We start from the raw sequence: 19,504 nt of genomic DNA, 5'->3' as shown, positions 1-19,504 counted from the left end.
GGAGTAAAAATATATTATTCTATTTAGTAGGCTTTATCAGACAGGCTAGAGAAAAATTGCAGCTGATGGAGAATGCTGTGTTTTTGTTGTTGTTGTTTTTTGCTAATTGAATTCGTCAGTAACTATTTCTACTATTAAACTACTTCAGTTCTGGATTCAAAAATTGTGAACAATATCATTCTTGTAAATGACCATCAGTGTTTACAGTATGTTTATTATTAACTACTGTACATATTTTCAGTCCCATATTTTCAAATAGGGCCTATATGGCCATTTTAAACTATAGCTTTAACAAACCACATCCTTTTTAAAATGTTACAGTATCAGCATATTATATTGTTGATGTTTTTAAATTGGATTTCTTTGCAAAGGAAAGACTTTTACTTCTCTAATAAACTGAATAAACCTTTGTCTTATTTCTTTTGTTCTCACGCCATAAACAATTGGGTTAAAACAACTTGGAAAAAGTAAGTACATTGTGCTCACAAATACACGACTACTGGTAGAAAAATTATTTCTTATTCTGTATGACATAAACGCAGTCAGGGCAAAAATCAAAGTACATGTCATAACAATGATGTGAGTAATGCAGGTGTTTATGGCCTTCATGTGGGCCTTCCCAGATTTAAACACAGAGGTAAAAATCACAGCATAGGAAGCAGCAATGAGAATGAAATCTGCAGTTGGTATAAGGAAAGCAGACAAAAGTCCTACTAAGTTATTAATAGATATATCTCCACATGCTAACTGAACCAACGCCATGTGTTCACAAAAACAGTGATCGATCACATTTGTTAAACAAAATGACAGTTTTCCAGCCAGAGAGACCATGGTAATCTTCAGGAGTCCATTTCTGATTAATGGAACAACAATAAACTTTAGAAAGTTAGAGATTTCCATGTATTTATGATAGTAAAGTGGTTTGCATATTGCAAAGTAACGGTCCAGTGCCATCCAAAAAAGCAAAGTGGACTGAAATGTTCCAACAAAATTAATGCAAAACATTTGTATCAAACAACCTGTTAGAGATATCCCACTCCAATTAAATAAAAAGCTAAGAAGCATGTTAGGTACAAAAAATACAGGCGAGATCAAGTCTACAACAGCCATTAAACCTATTAGTACATACATAGGAGAATGCAGAGACTTTTGACATATGATTAAATATATGAGAATAGAATTTGCTGTGATAGACAATAAAAACATCAGAAAGAAAGGGATAAATAAAAAAGGCCTCCATTCTCCTAGGCTGTAGAAACCAATCAGATTGAAGTCTGTGAATGAAATATTTTGTGCAGAAAGATTCTTCATGCTGTTCATATAAAAAAAAAAAAGGGAATTAATGACTAAAGATAAAAACTAAACCATTTTTCCATGTATGTCCAGTAGGCTGTGCTACATTTGAGAGTGATAAATAAAAAAATTCTACAGTATTGCTCAAAATTATGTTATTCAGTGATTTCACTTTCACAACATGAATTAAAATGCAGAGTGAATGTGCTTTTCATCTAGGATTAGATAAAGGATTCATAAAGGATTAGAATACACTTAATTTTACCTTCTTTGTGAGGCTTCTTTGTTGTACTTTGTTGCTGTGAAGAGAGAAAAAAATCAAACTGACCTTTACAAGTTAGATGTTCAGTGAATGTTTCATTATATAAAGACAAAGATACAAGATATGATGTTGTGTTTAATTACATAGGCCTTTCATGCATTAACGTGTGCTCTCTATAACTATCATAACTACTGTTTAACTATCATACTTCTTTTTCTTACATGTAAGAGTGAAATGAAAGCATGACATGAAATCATGGTCTCTAAATACACTATGCCGTGTTCCCATGAGTCTGTAAACTATTCCCATGTTGGAATAGAACCAGCCACAGGTTTTCACTTATGCATTATATATGTATATATATATATATATAAGAAATTATGTAAATCCCAACTTATGACTTCTGGTGAATATTGTGGAAAGTAATTGATACATTTAGATAAATATATGACTTCTGGTGAATATTGTGGAAAGTAATTGATACATTTAGATAAAATTATGACTTCTGGTGAATATTGTGGAAAGTAATTGATACATTTAGATAAAATTATGACTTCTGGTGAATATTGTGGAAAGTAATTGATACATTTAGATAAAATTATGACTTCTGGTGAATATTGTGGAAAGTAATTGATACATTTAGATAAATATATTTAATACATTATAGCATATTATAATACAACTTATATATACATATAAGATTATGAAATTATCATGAAATTATGACTTCTGGTGAATATTGTGGAAAGTAATTGATACATTTAGATAAATATATTTAATAAATTATAGCATATTATAATACAACTTATACAACTTATTAGGCCTATATATTTATAGAATAGCGCAGTAGGCCTAATCAATATACAAGACTGAACCACATAGATGTGAAATATAAAGGCTATCATGATCATTTCGATCATTTGTTTACTTTATAATACGTTTTATTTTTAACTTAAACAAATACAACATATAACATTCAAAACTCATCGGCTTAGACTGCATTTTAGCCACGGGTAGTCATTTTCCCATTCAAATCTATATTTTTGTGCTCTTTTTTCTTTTTCGCCGGCTGTTCGGAAGTTGTCATTTTTACATTTCCCGCTGTTGTCACTTGTCGTCATCGTTGCGACAATACGTGACTCACAATAACTGAAACGACCAATTAAAAGGGCATTCTCTGATGATGTTCCAAGATGTTCAAAACGCTACGCTGATCATAGACAAACAGAGGGAGAAATTAGTATCTACTGCACCGTCGGGTTTTCTTTTTCTTGTCTTCGTTCATAGTCTGACATATATTAGAAGCTATGTGTCTGTCATGGATTTGCACTAAATTGATTCTCAAAAATACGGAACAAAGTGCGTTCCGTATAAGTTCAATACAGAACAAGACTTTTATGTGTCAAATACGGGACGATTCCGTATTATACGGAACGGTTGGCAACCCTACCCCTAATATCAATTTCCAATGTACACCGTATTGCCAAACAGACATACTCTGCTAGACAAGGGATTTAAGTTTTACGCCTCCTCATTTATTCATAATTAGGAAGGTATGTAGTATATGTAGCCTTCCGGCCGTCAGCTACTGAGGTAAACACAGCGTAGTAATGGCGACCTTCTAGCTGGTGTTTGCAGGAGCTACCCCAATATCAATTTCCAATGTACACCGTATTGCCAAACAGACGTCCAGAGCCCCGAGTACTCTGCTAGACAAGGGATTTAAGTTTTACGCCTCCTCATTTATTCATAATTAGGAAGGTATGTAGTATATGTAGCTTTTGCTAATGGCACTGGATATAGCGTTAGCTAACAATCAGTAGTTAGTTTAGACTTGTATGCTATCAATAGTTTAGCCTTTTATTTTTGCTCGCAGACGATTAAAACAATCAAATGAAGACTGCATTTTAGCTATGGAGTTATAGTACCAACGGGGTCAGCCCTATGTTCCCATAGCCCTATGTTCCCACGGCCCTATGTTCCCACATTTCTAAGAATTTTTTTTTTTACGATTTGTCTAAACCCCAGTTACGGGTAGGTTTAGGGGTGGGGTCAGGGGTAGGCCATTTGTGGGAACATAGGGCTGTGGGAACATAGACATGATCCCGTACCAACAGTATAGTTACTACGATGTCCTGTGTGTTTATGCTGGTCAACCTTCAGTTATGTTAGGTAATCCATCTGACTGTAGGTCTAATGTGTCGACTGCTGTTCTGGCAGGTGTTTCAGATTTCTAAAACATTGTTAGAATAATGACAAATGTGATGAATGAATGCTGTATCTTCTCATCCACCAGTTTCAAACAAAGACAGGTTGACAGGTACTGTCAGTGTCAGAACACAGGGTTTCTGCACACTTTTTAAAGTAAAATTTAAGGCTTTTTAAGACCCTTTTAAGACCCGAAGAAATCAAAATTAATACCATGCATTAGGGGTGTGCAATATTGACAAAATATGTTTCGATATTTTCAAAGATTTGTTGATAATAATTAGATAATATTTTACTGATTGTGTATTTGTGCTTGGTGCCATGGCTGGTTTAGGCCTGTTGTTGACAGCTGACTGATGAAGATATTCATATTTTTCATATTCTGTGTAGTGGTCAGTTGACAGCAGTGACAGAAATTAACATTTTTTATTAAGGGGTAATATTTGCCACCTTAAATTGATTTCCAGGGGCATTTTCACCTATATATGGACATTTGTAGATGTATGCTTTTATGTCAAATTCTAACATTCAAATTAAATTCTATTAGAATAATTACACAATACCACTGTTACCAGTCAAATTAAATCATTAAATCAAAATCCATCTTGCAGTGCAGAAGTGACACAGAAGTGGCATCAGATCTGGCATTAATATTTACACTGCATTTACAATTGCATAAATAAAGCTATGAGATCATTTTAAAGGGTAACTAATAGCATCATATAACACCAATTCTATCATCTCTACACTGGTTACCTATTAAGTTCCGTATCAATTACAAAGTATTACTACTGACCTATAAAGCCCTAAATGGTTTAGCTCCTGGGTATTTAACGGAACTTCTATCGCCCTATAATCCATTGCGCTCTTTAAGATCACTAAATTCGAGGCTTCTGGTCATTCCTAGGATATCTAAGTCCACTAAAGGAGGGAGGGCGTTTTCACATTTAGCTCCTAAACTGTGGAATGGCCTTCCTGATATTGTTCGAGGCTCAGACTCGCTGTCCCAGTTTAAAACTAGATTAAAGACGCATCTCTTTAGCCAAGTGTTCGCATAATATTACCTTTTATACTACAGTTGAATCATATCGAATGCATTAATATTATGAACAGCAGCTATGCTAATTATTTCCCATCTGCTTTTCTGTCGTTATAGAGTTCGTCAGTTCCAGTTTGTATCCAGCCTCACATGGAACCTTCAGATGCCCCAACACCCGTGAAGAGACGACTCGACGCCTGTGAAGAGACGACTCAACGCCTGTGAAGAGACGACTCGACGCCTGTGAAGAGACGACTCAACGCTGGCGATATATTATGCCCTAAATTAATACATGATTAACTAACTGTATTTTTCTGAAATGCACTTTCTGTAAAGCTGCTTTGAGACAATATGTATTGTGAAAAGCCCTATACAAATAAATTTGAATTGAATTGAACTGAACTAAACCCTAAACCAACTTTTTTTAGTTAATGATCTGTAAGACTGGGGCTTTATTAGTGCTGTTCATTGATTCGAGTAACTTTTTTGACAGTGCTGTCCTCTTCAGGTTGAACGGTGGCTACTGCAGTTGAATTTTCCTATTGGATGTTTGCGGTACTGCGTGACGTAAGTGTTACTGCGTGACGTTAGCAGGTTCCAGCTCACCACGCCCTTGGTACAAGCTACCACGCATAGCATTGCATCAGTTAGGATAGCTTTAAGTTAGCGTAGATTTATCTGTATTTAGTACAGTGGTCAGGAGGGTACGTAGGTGTAGTGTTGTTGGTTGCAACAGCACTGCTGGACTGCATAGCTTTCTAGCAGACTTGGAAATTAGAGCGCCAGTGGTTGCATGCACTTGGCCTGGAAGACTGTGAGTTCCCTTCTAGAGCTCAAGTGTGCAACCTGCATTTTACACGGGATTGCTTCTCCAACGCAATAGAGGTGGAAATGGGCTTCTCCACACAGCTCGCGCTGAAAAGCGACGCAGTGCCAAACGCTGCTCCTCCTGCATGGACTCCACCACCGCAGCGGCGTCTTGATGTGAGTGATCATATATTTTAATCACAATTTATGGTTAGGCTAAAGTTAATTCTCTGGGGTCGACAAACGGCGCATTTTGCTGGATTTTTTCACATAGCGGCAAAATATGAATATTCCTACAGAGAGCGTGCACTATTGACATCAACGCAATATAAAACTCATCAGATGCACGTACTTTACGTCGTCTTGCGACCCTGTGAGTCACTCTCCATTTTAGAGTCTGACAGCAGCTGTCAATTAATCCGTCACTGCGGGCTCAAAGACATGACAGAAATACAACCCGTGGTCATTCACAAGTGGGACGGAAGAGAAGCGTTTTCTGGAAGAAAAAAAAAGAAGTTCAATAAGCGAGGTTGGCCTTGTCAAGTCATTCAGTTTAGCGGTGAGTATAACGTATAATGCCCTCAAATCTGTTTATTTTAATTTTAGAGATATGTAAAAAGACTTTAAGTAACGTTATGTTATTCAAACCGGTGTGAGCAAGAGGAAACGCGCTTAATGTAGTTTTACAGTGTTTACTTTTTAGAGTTGCGTCACAACAGATTGTGCTCTGTTTGCAGCATTATTTCATTTTTTATCACTGTACACAAAATTCAGTTTATTAATGATAATGATAATTGTACTTATCTTTGTTTTATGTTAAATTGGTAACACTTTACAATAAGAACTAACCATGAGCAATACATTTGTTACTGTATTTGTTAATCTTTGTTAAGGTTAATAAAAATACAGCTGTTCATTGTTAGTTCATGTTAGTTCACAGTGCATTAACTAATGTTAACAAGGTTTTAATAAAACATTAGTAAATGTTGAAATTAACATTAACAAAGATTAATAAATGCTGTATACGTGCAGTTCATTATTAGTTCATGTTAACTAATGTAGTTACCTAACGAACCTTATTGTAAAGTGTTACCGTTAAATTTCTTTGGAATATTGGACACTACTGCATATACATAAAAAATATAAGCAATTATGTTAAATAGTTTGACATTAATGTGCAGAAAAGGATTTTTTTTTTTTAAAATACTTTTTATTGTGTGATTGCTATTTTCAGGAAAATGCTCTGGTAACAACTAAAAACAGAAGACCAAAAATGTAATCCAACAGAAAATAATGTCTGCGGTTAAACAAAGATGCACTCAAATAACGGTAAGCTACATTCTTTATTATACCTTTTATAAACTATTATCTTTATAGTTTAGAATGCATAATGACTGATATTGTACTTCAGGAACCAAGGGAATGCTGGAGGAATCAAGTGTACGAAGTCCTCCGTTTCCTCAGCCATTAAAGAATTCAGACGTGAAGAGATTGAGGATTTAAAAAATGAAATCAAAGAGCTAAAAGAAGATTAACAATATTAGCGCAGATTCAGGATAAAAACCGAGAGAGAGCTGAAGGAGTGGGAAGGTAATGAAATCTAGTTCTACCACAGCAATTATTCTCAGTACTAAACATCATTTCTCAACAGTTTGCTTGTGGACTCTCTTCTTTTATATTATAGCATAGTCTGTTTGAATACTCGATTCTGATTGACTGGAAGGTGTGCAATCAAATAATGAATGCACAGATAGTTACAGTCAGATTAATCATCATGAATCTGAATTAATGTGCTGCTTTACTGTAACACACACACATACAGTCCCTCTCACACAGAAACATATTTCTAAGCAACATGGTCTTAACGTTGCTGTTTTTGGAGTAATTAAACTGACAGCTTCACTAGAGTGATGCTGCACAGACATAGGTAATTCACATATGCACAATCTTTCTCTCTCTCCCTCGTTTATTCATTCAAATAAATGTAATCCAACCACACTAATTTATCTCTGTTGCCTGAATGCTGAGTGTGCAGAATGCAAGATCTAATGACCCGTAGCCAAAAAAAGAAACGAATGAAAATGAACTGTTAGTTTTTGCTCTTCCATCAAATTGTGCTCCACAAACGTTAACCCTTGGGCGCTGTTCGTTTGTGGTTTACACTCGGGTTGTTTGGGGTCTCCAGAGACCCCAGGCAACAAAATATAGCCTAATTTTACTCAGTTTATTAATGTTTTTACTCCACATTTGTGCAGTTTTTGGAGGATTTATTATATATTTAAAAATGTATATAAATATACAGATTACAGTAATACTGTTGATATCAAACAATTTGCATATTAAAATAGATTACTTGTGTATTTCCTAGAATATTTACTATTTGCATTGAAAACTTAAGATAGCATGTCACATGCTTAAATTACACTTTCTAATAAATTTACATTAATGTCAAAATATACTTTTGAGTTACCCAAAGCAGGTACATAAAGAAAACTTAGAGCTATTGCTCTTCAAAGTTCCAAAAGCAAGGATTGATGAGGATTATCCACGGAAAAAACACTCAGATGGAGCAACATGCATCAGCCATGTGCCTAGCTGCACTTCCTGCTATAAAAAACCTGTAGTTTCTTTAAGGTCCACTAGATGGCAGTTCTGGAACAAAAATTAACTTAGACACATACTGAGAAACGGGTACAGAACAATTCCTCAATCCCTTCGCACCGCACGTTCAAACGTCTTGACCTTGCTTCAGTTTCATTGGTTGAAGCTGTAAACCAATAATTTTCCTTTCTGCCCCCAAAACATTTTTTTTTTTTTTTTTTGTGATTAACTTTTTATTGAAAGTTAACATAAACATAAACATAGACAAAACAGCACTCAAACACTGACCGTCACCACAATAAAAATAATAATAAAAAAAGTCAAAACCAAGGGAAACATATGTACACACTTAGTACCAGTAACATAAAAGACAAAAGAGAAGATGGGCCCATAAAATTAAAAAAGAAAACAAATAAACACGTTATAGTCCTCTAAGTAGCATATTCAGTTCAACAACCAAATATCCCCAGTCCGACACAGTTTGGGGCTTTGCCCGGTTAAATCTGGCTGTTGAGTATTCTATTATGTTGAGTATTAGCCATTGATTGCACATTCAACAACCAGTGTTTCAGTAAATTTATCTCTGAATTAAACCAATATTCTAGAATTGTTTTTTTCGCTGCTGTAAAGCCACAAAATAGCATTCTCCTATACAGTATGTTACTTTAAAATTCAAAATGGTGTCATCATTTAACAAACATAAACAAGGATCTGGAACTATGGTAGTCCAGAGTATTTTACCCATAATGTCACACACATGAGTCCATAACGTGTTCACTTTCGCACATTCCCAAAACATATGCAAAACTGTCCCAACAGAAGAACTCGGACATAAAGTACAATTGGGAGTTGATAGTAAACCCATTCTATAACGTTTGTAAGGAGTGGCATACGATCTATGAATTACTTTAAAGTTGATCAATTGATGACTTAAATTTCGAGATGTGTTATTTATATATGACCAAATCCTGTGCCAGTCTGGTTGAGTACCTGTTTTATTGAGCTCCCTGTCCCAAATCCCCTCAATGGGTAATATTTTACTATGTGAATTTATGAGTGCATTGTATATCTTGGTAACCCATCCCCGAGCACACTGGCTGTTGTTAAACCAATCTGATAGAAAATGAGAGTCTATTTGAGCATCACACTTAACACCACAAGCCATCAATGATGAACGTAATCTTAAATAAAGGAAAAATGAAGAACCTGGGATGTCAAACCTCTGCTGTAATTGCTGGAAGGAGAGAAGGCCATTATCATCATATATATTCCCTAAAGTGTTAATCCCCCTTGACGCCCAAGGAATAAATATAAAAGGTTTTCCTGCAGTTAAAATGAGTGGGTTGTTCCAAATAATGTATGATATTGTGGCACATCACCAAGAAGTTTCTCTACTTTACTCCAAACGAAAAGGGAATATGATATTATGTTTCCAAATCTTTCATTTAATTTCCGATGCTTATGTTTAATATATAAAAGATCCTGCAATCTGTGGGGTACTGCTAGTGCTTCCTCTATTACCCTCCAGGGCACCATGGAGTTCTCATCCGCCCAGTTACGTAATGCTCGAACTTGAAAAGCCCAATGATAAAATTTTAAGTTTGGGAGTGCCAGTCCACCTTCTAACTTAGGGCGTTGTAATGTGGTCGATTTAATTCTGGCCCTTTTGCCATTCCACAGAAACTTTGAAATCATGGATTGGGCTTGATCCAAAAATTTTGAAGGGGGAGAGGCTGGGATCATGAAGAATAAAAAGTTGAACCGGGGCAATATATTCATTTTAACAATGGAGATCCTCCCTTGTAACGAAACAGGTAGAATACTCCATCGCTGCATATCCCCTTTAACCTTCTGGAGCATGTTTGTATAGTTATTATTCACAGTTTGGGACAGAGTTGTGTATATGTCCACACCAAGGTATCGCATGCTGTTGTTAATGGGAATACCTGAGGGAAGTGTAATATTTTGAGCTGGAAGCAACGTAGATTTTGACCAATTTATTTTATAGCCAGCTAAGTTCTTAAATTCCTCAAACAAGGATAGCACAGAGGGGAGTGAGGTTCCAATATCTGAGAGAAAGAGCAAAATGTCGTCTGCATAGAGAGAGATGAAGTGTTTTGAGCCAAGTACGGTGATGGGGGAAATGTGTTTATGTTCTCTAACTGCTTGAGCAAGAGGTTCCACTGAGAGTGCAAATAAAAGTGGGGAAAGAGGGCAACCTTGTCTTGTCCCTCTATGCAAGGTAAAAGGTGCGGATTGAAGACTACCCGTGATTACAGATGCTAGAGGAGTGTTATAGAGTGTTTGAATCATGGAAATAAATTTAGGCCCAAATCCAAACTAAGAACCGCCCACAAGAATGGCCATTGCACCCTGTCGAAGGCCTTCTCAGCGTCTAATGACAGAGCTGCACAATCAACTGGAAGGGTTTGTGCTATATCAACAATGTGCAAGAGCCTGCGAATGTTGTCAGCAGCAATCCTTCCCCTCATGAAGCCAGTTTGGTCGAAATTAATTAGCTTATTAATTACTTCATCAACCCGTCTAGCTAACACTTTGGCATACATTTTAACATCACCACAAATTAATAAAATGGGTCTATAACTTGAACATTCAAGTGGATCTTTCCCACTTTTTAACAAAAGCGTAATTATAGCAGTCTTCTGATCTCTATGAAATGTGTTATTTTTTATTGCAAATTGTATTGACTCTAGAGCCAACTGTCCTACTGTATCCCATAAAGCTAGGTATAATTCTGGTGGTAATCCGTCAAATCCAGGAGATTTGTCTTTTTGGAGAGATTCTGCAGCTCTTTTCAGCTCGTCCAAAGTGACAGGCCTCTCTAGAAAATCCGAGTCATGAGGCTCCAGCTTGGGTAAAGAAATAGCGTTGAGGAACTTTACGCACTTCTGTTGATTAAAAGTTATATTTGATGAGTAAAGGTCTTTATAAAAAGAACTGAATACCTCATTCACCCCCTCAGGATCTGTTATCACTCTACCATGTTTATCTCGAATGACATTTATTGACGATCTAGCTTCATTCTGCTTCAGCTTCCAGGCAAGAAGCCGGCTAGGCCTATTTCCATGGAAATAATATTTCTGTTTAGTCCTATGCAGAATAAATTCAGATTTTTGGAGAGATAAAGCACTATATTCTCCCTTAAGTGCAGAGAGCGCATTTGCCCTATCTTCTGTGAACAAATCTTTCTGTTGTCTCTCCAATAATTCTATCTCATGTTCAAGTTCATGAAATCTTTTACTCTTTATTCTCTTCTGAAATGATGAAAAAGATACAGTGAGGAAAATAAGTATTTGAACACCCTGCTATTTTGCAAGTTCTCCCACTTAGAAATCATGGAGGGGTCTGAAATTGTCATCGTAGGTGCATGTCCACTGTGAGAGACATAATCTAAAAAAAAAAATCCAGAAATCACAATGTATGATTTTTTAACTATTTATTTGTATGATACAGCTGCAAATAAGTATTTGAACACCTGAGAAAATCAATGTTAATATTTGGTACAGTAGCCTTTGTTTGCAATTACAGAGGTCAAACGTTTCCTGTAGTTTTTCACCAGGTTTGCACACACTGCAGGAGGGATTTTGGCCCACTCCTCCACACAGATCTTCTCTAGGTCAGTCAGGTTTCTGGGCTGTCGCTGAGAAACATGGAGTTTGAGCTCCCTCCAAAGATTCTCTATTGGGTTTAGGTCTGGAGACTGGCTAGGCCACGCCAGAACCTTGATATGCTTCTTACAGAGCCACTCCTTGGTTATCCTGGCTGTGTGCTTCGGGTCATTGTCATGTTGGAAGACCCAGCCTTGACCCATCTTCAATGCTCTAACTGAGGGAAGGAGGTTGTTCCCCAAAATCTCGCAATACATGGCCCCGGTCATCCTCTCCTTAATACAGTGCAGTCGCCCTGTCCCATGTGCAGAAAAACACCCCCAAAGCATGATGCTACCACCCCCATGCTTCACAGTAGGGATGGTGTTCTTGGGATGGTACTCATCATTCTTCTTCCTCCAAACACGTTTAGTGGAATTATGATCAAAAAGTTCTATTTTGGTCTCATCTGACCACATGACTTTCTCCCATGACTCCTCTGGATCATCCAAATGGTCATTGGCAAACTTAAGATGGGCCTTGACATGTTCTGGTTTAAGCAGGGGAACCTTCCGTGCCATGCATGATTTCAAACCATGACGTCTTAGTGTATTACCAACAGTAACCTTGGAAACGGTGGTCCCAGCTCTTTTCAGGTCATTGACCAGCTCCTCCCGTGTAGTTCTGGGCTGATTTCTCACCTTTCTTAGGATCATTGAGACCCCACGAGGTGAGATCTTGCATGGAGCCCCAGTCCGAGGGAGATTGACAGTCATGTTTAGCTTCTTCCATTTTCTAATGATTGCTCCAACAGTGGACCTTTTTTCACCAAGCTGCTTGGCAATTTCCCCGTAGCCCTTTCCAGCCTTGTGGAGGTGTACAATTTTGTCTCTAGTGTCTTTGGACAGCTCTTTGGTCTTGGCCATGTTAGTAGTTGGATTCTTACTGATTGTATGGGGTGGACAGGTGTCTTTATGCAGCTAACGACCTCAAACAGGTGCATCTAATTTAGGATAATAAATGGAGTGGAGGTGGACATTTTAAAGGCAGACTAACAGGTCTTTGAGGGTCAGAATTCTAGCTGATAGACAGGTGTTCAAATACTTATTTGCAGCTGTATCATACAAAATAAATAGTTAAAAAATCATATATTGTGATTTCTGGATTTTTTTTTTTTAGATTATGTCTCTCACAGTGGACATGCACCTACGATGACAATTTCAGACCCCTCCATGATTTCCAAGTGGGAGAACTTGCAAAATAGCAGGGTGTTCAAATACTTATTTTCCTCACTGTATACAGAACCCTCTTATGACACATTTACATGCCTCCCATAATACTTGTGGATTGTCACATACATTATTATGCTCCAGAAAATCATTAAGGTGTTGTTTTAATTTTTCCAGAAAATCTGAATTTGTTAGTTTTGGCATTGGGCAGGACGGAAGAAAATTGCAAATTATAGGAGAGTGGTCAGATAAAAGGATGGGAAGCATTTTAATAAATGGAATATTACTGATCAATGTCGGAGAAACAAATATGTAGTCAATCCTGGAGTAAGTCTGATGGCGTGCTGAGTAGAAAGAGAATTCTTTGGCCCCGTCATTATTAATTCGCCAGATGTCTGCTAGGTTTAAGTCTTTGATGAAAGTATTTAATGCGTTCGAAGAAGCTAGACCAGAGATATTCCCTGTTGAACGATCTAAAGCAGGATTTATTACTGAGTTGAAATCACCACCTACTATAAGTTCAGTGTCAGGAAATTTTAGTAAGCTACTTTGAATTGATGACAGAAACCTCGGGTCAAAATCATTAGGGGCATAGATGGAAGCCAGCAGTAACCGCGTGTTATTAACAGTGCCAACCACAAGAACATATCTACCACCGTCGTCTTCTGCATAGTCTACTGTCATTTGTAAGTGTCTATCGGCCAAAATCAAAACACCCTTTGTTTTAGTATTTGCGCATGAGTGTGCAATCACTTTATATCGCCTATTCTGGAAGCGATGCACATCTCCAAGTCTGAGGTGCGTCTCTTGGATTAAGGCGATCGACGCTCGGTGGCGTTGTAAAAATTCTAAAACCCTGGTACATTTAATCGGAGAATTGAGGCCTCTCACATTCCAGCTAATGATGTTAATGTCGCCCATAAAGTAAATAAGTATAAATCAAAATAATTTGTGACGCTACAGCCAGCATTTCTATTGATTGGGTTTAAAGCAGTATAAACAAGGTTCCCTCAGCAAAACAGGTCCGAAAAAAAACTGTTGAAAAACGAGATGACGGCAAAAACCATAACAACTATGTACAAAAAAGAGTCAAGCCGCCAGGACGTAAGGCACTGCCTAAGCCCCAAGGCTAGAAGAAAAGTAAACTTTCTATGAGTCGTGACTCTTGAAACAGCATGCAAACCCGCCCCCAAACCCAACTCTGTGATTTAAATTATCAGACCTATTCTACAGTATTCTTACCACTGTGTCAGAACCGTTATGTAACCTGTCAACATCCTTGTAATAGAAGTTCAAAAAGTCCGTTGTCCGACGTTGGCATGATGAATTCTCAGTCCTGGGGTTGGGATGTATCCATCTCTGATCCAGGGTTCCGATGGGTGCCAGGGTCAGTGGTCGCTGCATTAGTCGGGGAAGCCGGGAGTGAAGACGCCGATGGAGATGCCATGGATGTTTGGATGGTGCTGAGGAAGCGTTCTGCTGCTTCTGGAGACTTGAAGTTGTAGTTGTTGCGTCGGAAGGTCACTTTGAGTTCCGCTGGGTATATAAGAAATGGATTCAGGCCTATGGAGGTCATTTTCTTTTTCACATCGTTGAACCCCATGCGTTTCTTGACCGTGGCAGCGCTGTAATCAGGGAAAAAGGATAAAGTTTGCTGGTCGTGAGTGATAGGAAAGGCCTCTCTGGCCCCCTTCAAGATGGCTTGATGGTCGGCATAGTCCAGCAGTTTGAAGATAAGTGTGCGCGAACGATTCCTCTCTTTCTCATTGTTGTTGTACAGCCGATGTGCTCTCTCGATTTTTATTTCACGTCCAGCCAGGGAGGGGATCCATCGAGGCAAGTGCGTTTTTATAAAGCCTATGGCATCTGGGCCCTCCAGGGATTCTGCTAAGCCCACCAGCCTCAGGTTGTTTCTCCGACTCCTATCCTCCATTTCGGTGAGTTTATTGGTGAGAGATATGATTTGCTCATCATGACCATGTATGTCTCGTTTGTTAGCCCGCACTGTTGCTTGGAGAGAGTCGAGTCGAGACTGGTCTGTATGTACGATTTTGCCCAGATGTTCTATGTCCACAATCACGTTATGCACAGCTTCATTTGCTTGTTTAATTTGAACTTGTAGATCAGCCAGTTGAGGTACTACCACACTATCCATTGCTACTTTTACAGCTGCCAAGATGGAAGCATCAAACTTTTCTTGTTGTTCTGCTAATGCTAACCGAACAGCTTTCAGTATAGCACAATCAAGGTCTGTCGAAGCCATCACAGTCTCCTTCGATTTTTTCTTTTCTGGCGAGTTTACCAACTCCCGTTTGCATACAACTCTATCAGACGACATTTGATACTCAAATTGTAGCGAAATCGTCGCGGTCTTAGTTGAAATGTATAGTTTTAAGAGGGTTTTGAGGAAGAGCTCGAGAGTCTAGGTCTGCATCGCTGGGAAAGGTCACGTGACTCCCCCCCAAAACATTTTTGAGAAAGTAAAACTCCAATCTGTTTCCCAAGTTTCCCTATCAGTCAGTCACGCTCGACGTTACATCAGTGACTGACGAATTGGGATCTCGTCTGAGAGCCCAATCACCTTCAAGTGTAAACAAAACAAGCCAATGGATTTTGACGAGTGAGATTTTCACTGAGAACCACACCCTGCGAAGCGAATATGAATGGAAGCATGCTGAACTCACTCATTCAAACTTTCGCATCGGTTTCCCATCAGAAGTCACAGTGTGTTTGCAGGTAGACAGAGAGACGAAGACAGATGAATAAAGTTCCAATGAAGTTTAATTGCAAATACACTCAGCAACAGGCGAACAGGCGTTAGCAAACACTGCACAATTTTCAAGTAGTGATTTTTAGATAATTTTGGTCACTGTTCTTTTCACATTGCTCAACTATCTGGGGAAACATTCAGTTGCTGCTGTGTTCACACTGTACGATGGATCGGCGACAGGAGGTTTCACATTGACTTTACAAAAGAAAGAATCGCCGACTACTTCTGTCTGATCTGCAAACTACAAACTAAAAGGCTAAAAGGTTGTGTGCTCATACTATGGCCACAATATGAGCTCATCCCAGCTAGAAATTGTATTGGTCTATGAATGTTTTGAGACTATTATGTTATGTACTTGTAATGTTTTCTGTAGCTAATTTTTATTTATTTTTTTTACCCGAATGTTCTCCTAAAAGGTAGGATAACACTCTCTAAAAACATTTTAAACATGTTTAGTGATAACATTGATAGAACATTATCCCCTAACATTCTAAAGTTTTAGCGGGAAGTTTCCCAGCAGACACAGGACTGAACATCTTAAAAGAGTTTGTTTGAAAGTAATAGTTTGGTTTGGTCACCATTGTGGAGGTCAGTGTTTGCTTTAGTTGGGTTCTTTGGTCTTGACTATTTAATGTTAGTTTTTCTCTGTCCGCTGTAAGTGTTTGTTATAGCCTGAGAAAATATGATCATGTTAGCTACATGTTGATAATAAAGTTATTATCATAATGTAGTGGCCTGATTTCATTCAGGGACTAGTCTCTGGTATCAATTTTACATGATTATAATAATCCAGGGATTCTACAGCATGAGATCCTGCAGCGTTTTAATCAGAAAATCTGGAGCATTTAATATAAAAAACAAAATCTGTGTACAGTAAGTTTTAAAACCATCTCAATAATGGTGACATGCTTCATGGCACAATGCATTCTGGGTGCATCATATAAAACTCACCAGTGGCTCCCAGAATGCATTGTGGCATGAAGCATGTCACCGTTATTAAATTTCATGAGGTTTGAGTGTGTCTAAGTGAACCAGTACAAAATGTTTAGGTTTGTTTATTATTATACAGATGTTCTTATTTAAACACTGGTCGAAGTCATGCTGTAGAATCATTACTATAATAAATTAAGTGAAAATTGCCTACAATCTTTTATAAGAGAGTCGAACCTGTGTTACCTAGTACCAATTTTAGGGTATTGTTAACATTTACCTGGGTGAAATTCCCAAGGGTGGCGTAATCGAAATTTCAACAAGTAAAATAACTTGGTCTTGTGTTTAAAATCTTTACTGCTCTTTTACTTTCGGTTAAATAAAACTATATAACTATACATGGGTTCATCTCACCTCTCCTTCAGTGGATAATTGTGACACTGCTCCCATCTGAATAAAATAATCTCTCTCTCTGACCTTGTATAAAGACCTCAGTATATCTGCTCAAAGTAGTGTAGTTATTTGGTCCTGGTACACTATAAATTTGCTTTTGCTGCTTCAAAACAAATACAGAGACTGCTAAGTCATACACACATATGCTTCAGTGAGCATTTCAGACCTCTTCTGCAGCTGTACAAATATACATAGGCTACATAATATGCCCTATGAGCAGATCTAGACACGTGGTGCTGGGGAAGAGGAAGGTGTCAGAGAGAAAACTGCACCAGCTTACAGCAAATACTGAAACAGACCATTTAAATGTTAGCGGTAGAGAGAGCGGGCAAGCATATTGGCTGCAGATTACAAGCAAAGGATACCAGCTTGAGCCACATAATACATGTAACGAGTTAGCTCAAAGAAATATTAATAATCAATCATAACTTGTTATAATTGATTATGAATATTTGGATCAGTTTATAGAATTAACTTAATGTAGTAAAATTAATATTACAGTCAACCCACCTGTTCGTCCCGTGAACACAGCGTTAACTGTTTATTAATTCTAAGAAATATTCATTTCCGGGGGAGGGACATCTAAATCGTAAAGTAAACTTTGTTGCAAGCAGAGAATCAGAACCAAATATGTATTGTGCACAAGTTTTATTAACTAAATCATAAACATAACTAATCTAAACACACATACAAACAAGCATAGGTAAAATGGTGAGTGACAGAATGGAAATGGAAGCAGGAAATGGGACTATGGAAAAGATCCCATTTAACTATGAAAAGAACCATCTGTTTATCATTTTCAGAGCACCTCATTAAATGTATACTTGCATAGTGTTTGCAGTGGAAACAATTCTTGAAGTTCTTGGAAAAGGATGTTGATGGTTCAGTGAGTGCCAAACGTGGAAGTCGCAAACGTTTTCTTCTCCATTGGATGAAGAAGAAATTATGAACTTTAGTGGTTTGTTTGACTCTGTTCTGGTTGAAGGTTTTCTCTCTCTCCATGAGCACATGGCTGACCACATGCAGATTGTGACCTGCCGGCCCTGGGCCAGAAAGGCCACGCAGGCAACCAAGGAGTGAGGAAGTCGAAGATGGTTGCCCATTCAGTGATGGTTAAGTTGCAGTTTTCTTCTGAGTTGGATTGAAGAAAATACAGTCTGACTCTGTTGGGACAGTGAAGGCATAGCAGGCTGTGGTCACGGGCCCCAGTGGGGGTCCCCACAGACATCAACACGAAGAAGCAGCAGTGAAGGCCAGAAGAAGAGGGGGAGTCACTGTGAATTTGTTTCTAATAAAGCCTGAGAAAGGCCCCACCTCTCCGGGTTTGCTTGACCAATGAGAAAGGTGGAATTTCCAAGCGGGAAAATTCCTCTGCGGTTGATTTATGAATCTTTGTTCTAAGCGTGCTCATTTGCATGTGCAGCTGGATTGGTTTCTGATGAAGAAACGTCTCGGTTACGGATGTAACCCTCGTTCCCTGAGTAGGGAACGGAGACGTTACGTCGGATGACGACGATTGGGGTTTCGCCTAGAAGCCTATCACCTTCGAGTATATAAAACGAGCCAATGGCAATGAAATGCCATGGGTCTGCGGAATTTGCATAGCGTATCTCCGCCCACCGCAGGGGGTATATAAGGAAGTACGCTGCAATATTGCAGATATGTCTTCGCTGAGGAGTCGAGACTGGCCCCAGGTGTTTTTCAGCGATACAGCGGAAGTGGCAGGAAGACGTAACGTCTCCGTTCCCTACTCAGGGAACGAGGGTTACATCCGTAACCGAGACGTTCCCTTTCGTGGTCACTCCGAGTTACGTCGGATGACGACGATTGGGGTTCCAGTCTAATCACGCCACCTCGGCTGTCATCCAGTGCCCTGCGTAAGTCTGAGCTCCCTGTTGTGAGACTAGCACGAACGAAGGAGTCTTACTTAGCACAGGAATACCAAGGTACACTGGGAAGCATATCCCGGAGGAAATATGCAATTATGCCCAACCGTAAGGGGGGGACTTGGGAGACACACATTTCAACCCCAGGGGTGGCAAGGTGGCTTGCCAAGGGAAAGACACACGCTCAAAGAGACTTACAGTGGAATACACATGTGGGGGTCGCTAGAGGAGGGACCATGCACATGGAGGCACCTAGTCAAGCGCAAAAGCTGCGTTATGGCAGATAGGCATAACTCAGGCGTTGACGTAACCAGTGCTGGAGGAAACTCAGAGCTTATCAGACTCACCTGAGAAGATAATCGCACGTATCCCGTCCGTGGAGAGGAATGGCGAGCAAGCGAAGACACCTGAGCAGAAT

General features: G+C 38.6%; 1 protein-coding gene across 1 annotated transcript; it reads right to left on the bottom strand.

The window, feature by feature from the left end:
- Positions 1-348: 348 nt before the first annotated feature.
- LOC311090419 (olfactory receptor 52K2-like) lies at positions 349-1,311 on the bottom strand (the record flags this gene model as incomplete). Its single annotated transcript, XM_084125673.1, has 1 exon — positions 349-1,311. One exon carries the CDS (start codon positions 1,309-1,311, stop codon positions 349-351), a length of 963 nt encoding a protein of 320 aa, XP_083981799.1.
- Between the last annotated feature and the right edge of the window lie 18,193 nt (positions 1,312-19,504).

Source organism: Abramis brama (assembly GCF_963993115.1).
Source record: "Abramis brama genome assembly, chromosome: 10".
NCBI classification, from domain to species: domain Eukaryota; kingdom Metazoa; phylum Chordata; class Actinopteri; order Cypriniformes; family Leuciscidae; genus Abramis; species Abramis brama.
The sequence above is the reverse complement of the archived record's forward strand: the minus strand, read 5'-3'. Positions and strand labels throughout refer to the sequence as shown.